This window comes from Belonocnema kinseyi, chromosome 2 (assembly GCF_010883055.1).
Source record: "Belonocnema kinseyi isolate 2016_QV_RU_SX_M_011 chromosome 2, B_treatae_v1, whole genome shotgun sequence".
Taxonomy (NCBI): Eukaryota; Metazoa; Arthropoda; class Insecta; order Hymenoptera; family Cynipidae; genus Belonocnema; species Belonocnema kinseyi.
This window is the reverse complement of record NC_046658.1, coordinates 92667989-92674699: the sequence shown is the minus strand read 5'-3', so window position 1 is coordinate 92674699 and position 6711 is coordinate 92667989. Positions and strand designations below refer to the sequence as shown.

Sequence of the window (6711 nt, the reverse complement as noted above, 5' to 3'; positions counted from 1 at the left end):
CTAGGAAATTAATTTTATTGTTTGGAAATTAATGCTCTTGTTTCCAAATTCATCTTTTTAATTGAAAATTCAAGCATTTCAATGAAATGCTCATAATTTTATTTGTAAATTGATCTTTCTGGTTAAAGATTCAACTATTCAAGTTGCATATTTAAGATTATCTTCTCCAATTTTTGTTGTTGCAAATTGAGGTTTTTTAAATTTTAAAGTCAATTATTTAGCTAAAAATTTGTCTTTTTTAGTTTCAAATTCCTGTAATTTGTTGAAAAATTGTCTCTTTTGGTGAGAAATTAATTTTATTATTTAGAAATTACTCCTCTTGTTTGTAAATTCATATTTTTGGTTGAAAATTCATGTATATAAATTAAATATTTCTAATTTTATTTGTAAATTGATATTTTTTAGTTCAAAATTTCACTATTTGGTTGAAAATTAATCTTTTTTATTTGAAATTTAACTATTTAGTACTTCAGAGACAAATGCAAGAAAGGAATGATATTTTCAGTATTATTCAATTATTTAATTAATCGATGGTACATCGATGAATTAAATCCATAGAAACTGCAAAAAGCATTATTAATAATAAACTCGCGAAAATGTATATATTTCGAAATGCTTTCAGTAGGTAGAGTTGACTTTATAGCCATTTATTTAAGTTTGTTAAAAAATTTAATGAAAAAAAAGTGAAATAATGTTGTTTTTTAGTTAAAAATTCATAACTTACGCAATTTTAATTATTTTAAACTGAAGATTTATTCATTTATTTAAAATAAAATGATGAATCAGTTTTTTTGTTTTAAATCGATTTATTATTATAAAAATTGAGGAAATTTGACATTTAATACTATAAAAATACATGAAATTGCAAAAAGAGACATATATAACTGCATTTTAATAATTATATTCTATTCAATACATCCACAGTCTGCTCTCGCATGATAAAGATTATTTCACTTCATGTGATATATTTACGTTAGAAATGATCAATAAAATTTTAACAACAAAAATTTTATCCAAATTTACTTTTTCACTTACTAAGTGCACACTGGGTGTTCAACACCCCATGATTTTTTTACCCTCACTTTCAGCAGCTGCTGCTAATAGACTGGATTGACGTTTGACGCAGTATGTTAAATGACTTTACTTAATGTTAGTGTCTCCAACTAAAGCTAAATGGCGACACTTACTCAATTTTTTCGAATTAAGTATGGTTTATAAGAGTTTGAAAATTGCTTGGGGTGTCAGAGACCCACAATGCACTTAAGAATTAAATTTGTTTAACACTTAACTTATTTTTAAATTATATTGTATACATTTCTATTTATTAAATACTAAGGATAATATTCATTCTTATTATTACACAAGTTGTACAAAATTAAAAGGACATTTTCGAATTGTCCATTTATTCGGCAATGATTGGCTGTACTCTAAAGTAAACCATTCGCCATTAATATTTTAATATACATTTTTTTCTATCAGAGAAGAATTTTCAATAAAATATGTACATAGAAAATTTTATTTCTAAAATAAATTCTAAATATGAATATAAATACATAAATTAAATCACTTTTATTTATGCACTCTTTAACCTTGAAAATTGTCAATCGCATTTTTCAAAATCTTTTCACATTCTGTAAAATGGCGAATTTGAGATGCAGAACACTGAACGCGCGCCATCATCCAATTTTTGAATTTCAAAAAGCACTCGTGTGCTTCGCTGGCAGCAATTTTTTCTTCCTCGCCAATTTGGCGCCCCAAATCTTGAGGGATATATTCGGTTTGCTCAACATCCATACTCGAATTTACAAGGTCATCAGGGTCATCTTTGCGATTCAAGACGAATTCCACAATCTGCGCATCTGAGAGCATTTCACAGCCGCTATCTCCTTCATCTGCATTAAACCACTCTTCAATCTTCAATTTCACCCTTTTCGACATTTCTTCACCTTCCTCTTTTCCTTCTGACAAACATTTGGCGAGGTGTTCAGAAAACTCGCGAATGGAATTCGATTCTTCAACTGAATCATTGATTTCGCATTTGAAAGAGTCTTCAGCGTACACTGAATTTTCGGAAGAATTCATTTCGATATTTTCCGGTAGTAACGCCTTCCACGAGTTCTTCAAAGTCGACTGCTTCAAACTGGACCATGCTTTGGTGAGCATCACTAAACAGTCGCTCACCTTCAGTTCCTTTAAAAAAGTTTCAATTTTTTCGTAATTTTTTTCGATAAGTAACCTGCGCATTAGATTTCTTTTGTAAAGTTTCTTCATGGTCGAGATTGTTGATTGGTCCATTGGTTGAATGAGGGTCACATCGTTGGGGGGCAAAAACATAACTTCAAAATTATCATGAATTGCATTTAATTTTTCTGCAGATGGATGTGAGGGAGCATTGTCCAAAATTAAAAGTACTTTCCCGCTGTTTCCTGTATTTTTTTGGTGTTCCAGAACTCTTGATATAAATTCATGTTGGTACCTGATAAAATTTAAAATAGTATATTATGCACCTAGGGAGAGAAGAGGGATTTTTTCGACGAGTGTATGTTTTCAGTACGAGTATTGAAAACATACACAAGTCGAAAAAATCCCTCTACCCCTGGGCGCATAATATTTTTTTAAACAAATGGATGATTTCAGACAGTTCTCGAAATGGAGTCATGATTTCAGCTCACATTAGATTTCGAATAAAGGAAGCATGATTTATGGTAATTTTAAGGGTGATATATGATAAAATACCATAAATTGCCCAAAATTCAATTTAAAAATGTCTATAAATTTCCGGACATTTTCGATCTTTTCTGGCAATTTTACAGGTAAATATGGTAATTTACCATAAATGACCCAAAATTCAATTTTAATCATTTTTGTAAATTTTTTAGCGTTTATGGTAATTTTACAGATAAATATTGTAATTTACCATAAATTTCATAACATCCAATTTTAAGTATTTTTATAAATTTCCGCAAAATTTATGAAATTTTTTGGTAATTTATGATAATATTACAGGTAATTTATAGAAACTACAGATAAATTACCCAAAATTCAATTTTAATCATTTTTGTAAATTTTTGATCATTTATGGTAATTTTACAGATAAATATGGTATTTTACCATGAATTAACAAAAATTTTATTTGAAACATTTTGATAAATTACCGAAACTTTTCCATCATTCATAGTAATTTTACAGTTCCATATGGTAATTTGCCATGAATTACCACAATTCAATTTTAAACATTTTTGTAAATTTTCGGTAATTTATGGTCATGCAAGGTATTTTTACAGGTAAATATGATAACTTACCATAAATTCTATTTCAAACATTTTTATAAAATTCTAGAAATTTATAAATTTTTTAGTGATTTATGGTAATATTACAGATAATTTATGATAAATTACCATAAATTGACCCTAGTTCAATTAAAAATTGTCTTCATGTTCAATTGTAAGTATTTTCATGAATTTTCTTAAATTTACTCTAATTTTACAAGTAAATATGGTAACTTACCATAAATTACCCATAAATCAATTTTAAAAATTTTTATACATTTTTGGAAATTTATGACATTTTTTGGTAATTTATAGAAACTCCAGATAAATTACCCAAAATTAAATTCTAATCATTTTCGTACATTTTTGATAATTTATGGTAATTTTATGATAAATATGGTATTTTAACATAAATTAACAAGAATTTAATTCTAAACATTTTAATAAATTTCCGAAAATTTGCCGTCATTTATAGTAATTTTACAGGTAAATATGGTAACTTCGCATAAATTATCCAAAATTCAATTTTAATTTTTTTATAAGTATCTGTAAATTTATGGTCATTTTACAGGTAAATATGGTAACTTTCCATAAATTATCCAAAATTAAATTTTAATTTTTTTAAATTTATGGAAATTTATGGTAAATTTACAGGTAAATATGACAACTTATCATAAATGTGCCAACATCAAATTTTAAATACTTTTATAAATTTCCGGAAATTTAAGAAATTTTTTGGTAATTTATGATAATGTTACAGGTAATTTCTGGAAATTGTAGATAAATTAACCAAAATTCAACTAAATTTTTTGTATGAATTTCATAAATTTCTGGAAATTTTGAGTAATTTACGGTAATTTGACCAATTACATACGATAACATTCCATAAATTACCTAAAATGTAATTTTACTCATTTTTATGAATTTCCGGCAATTTATGAAAATCTTTGGTTATTTGTGATAATTTTACAGGTATATATGGTAACTTACGATAAATTGAATTTTAAACATTTTTATAAATTTTCGGAAATGTATGAAATTTAATGTTAATTTATGGTAATATTACAGATAATTTATGGTAATATTATAGGTAGTTTATGGTAAGTTACCATAGATTGACCAAAGTTCAATTAAAAAATGTTTAAATTTCTGGAAATTTTCGGTAATTTATGGTAATTATAGAGGTAAATATGGTAACTTACCACAAATGACCAAAAATTGAATTTTGAACATTTTTATAAATTTCCGGATATTAATGCAATTTTCGGTCATGTATGGTAATTATACAGGTGAATATGATAACTTACCATGAATTGAATTGTAAACATTTTTATAAATTCCCGGGAATTTATTGTTTGGTTATTTGTAGTAATATTACAAAAAATTCAATTTTAATAATTTTTGTAAATTTTCGGAAATTTTTTTAGTAATTTATGATAATATAGGTAATTTATCGAAACTGAAGATAAATTACACAAAATTTAATGTAAACATTTCTATGAATTTCTGGACATTTTTTGTAATTTATGGAAATTTTACATATGAATATGGTATTTAACCATAAATTTACCAAAATTTAATTTTTAACGTTTTTATAAATTCCGGAAGTTTATGAAATTTTTTGGCAATTTATGATAAAATTACAGGTAGTTTATGGAAACTGAAGACAAATTAACGAAAATTCAATTCATTTTTTTAAAATGAATTTCTTAAAATTTCTGGAAATTTTTGGTAATTTACGGTAATTTGACCAATTATGTAAGGTAACAGGGTGCAGTCATGATTTCAGCACATATTTGATTTCGAATATAGAAAGCATGATTTACGGTAATTTCAAGGGTAATATATGAAAAATTACTATAAATTACCCGAAAATTAAAAAATGTCTATGAACTTCCGGAAATTTTCGGTCATGTGAGGTAATTTTGCAGTTAAATATGATAACTTACCATAATTTCAATTTTAAACATTCTTATAAACTTCCAGAAATTTATACTTTTTTTTGGTGATTTATGATAATATTACGGATAATTTATGATAAATTAACATAAATTGACCCAAGTTTAATTCCGAAATGTCTTCATGTTCAATTGTAAACATTTTTATGAATTTTCTGAAATTTATGGTTATTTTAAGGTAAATATGGTAACTTACCATAAATTTTCCAAAATTAAATTTTAAACATTTTTCAAATATCCAGAAATTCATGAAATTTTTTGGTAATTTCCGGTTACATGTCAGGTAATTTACGACAAATTGCCCAAAATTCCATTTAAAAATGTTTCTAAATTTTCGGAAATTTATGAAAATTTTTGGTTATTTACGGTAATTTGAACAATTATTTATGGTAACTTTGCATAAATTACCGCGAAATTATATTTTCTGCTAGCAAAATTTCCGTACATTTTTCACGGTGAGTGGGTTGATTATCGTAAAATGCAAACTTATAGATGTATAACTTTCATTATTCACCTCTGACGTCACTTTTTACTCTCTAGGGAGTAAAAAATAGAGCTCTAGCCCCGCCTCATAGGCGTCGAAAAGATCCGAAATCATTCATGTGTCATAAAAATATTGTAATTAATGTTAAATACATATTTGATTTAGAAACCAAACAGATTACAGGATATTTTTTTTCTTTACCATTTTTTGAAGATCTCACAATTCATCCACCCACTCTCCTGGGCAGAATAATTAACATCAAGATCTTTCAGGTAGCTAATATCATGTAATTTGACTTCTCCATCAATAAGAATTTTCGAATTTCTTGGTTCTGATTTGCCAATTATTAGGAGAGGGATTTTGTGAGACCCACTGGCGTTGGCACAAAATAGGGCCGTGAATCGATCTTTTTTATTGTCGAATCCTGCGACTGACTTTTCTGTTAATAATGCACAAATGTAGTTCAACAGAATTTTCCAATATATTCCGGACTCATCAGCATTGTATATATTTTCCAATTTCAAATTTTCTCTAATTATTTTTTCAATCAGTAATTTCGTAAATTCTTCGGTAGAATTAATGTCCTTGGACAATAAAAATCTGGAATAATACCCTTTTATTGACCATCTCTTAAGTCCATGGCGTTTTTTAAATCTAGAAAACCACCCCTCTGATGCCTGCAATTTTACAGGTAGTAAATATTAGAACATTTACATCTCGCCATATTTTTTTAACCATTGCAAAAAACGATCAAAACAAATTGATACAAAAATATAGATAAATTTGTAATATAAAAATTTCCTTTCGTTTTTTTATCATACATATTCTACACGAAATATCTAGAGGTCTTAAGGGCATGTGACACAGCTAAATACCTATATTACCGACCTCACTTTTACAGTTCACTGAATGTTTTTTTAAACCTAAGAACTTTTTTTATAAATAAAATATCGAGCTGAAACTTTGGAAAATGTATTAGAGTACAATAAAGTACGTTTAG

General features: G+C 26.6%; 1 protein-coding gene across 2 annotated transcripts in view; it reads right to left on the bottom strand.

The window, feature by feature from the left end:
- Positions 1 to 893: 893 nt before the first annotated feature.
- Positions 894 to 6711, bottom strand: part of LOC117168212 (tigger transposable element-derived protein 2-like) — a 12445-nt gene continuing 6627 nt past the window's right edge. For both annotated transcript variants that reach the window (XM_033353692.1, XM_033353691.1), the window contains 2 exons: positions 5913 to 6388; positions 894 to 2476 (listed from right to left, as the gene is read on the bottom strand). In XM_033353692.1, coding sequence (XP_033209583.1) covers positions 1585 to 2476; positions 5913 to 6388 — 1368 coding nt within the window. In that variant the 3' untranslated portion in view covers positions 894 to 1584. The remainder of the gene's footprint in view (positions 2477 to 5912; positions 6389 to 6711) is intronic.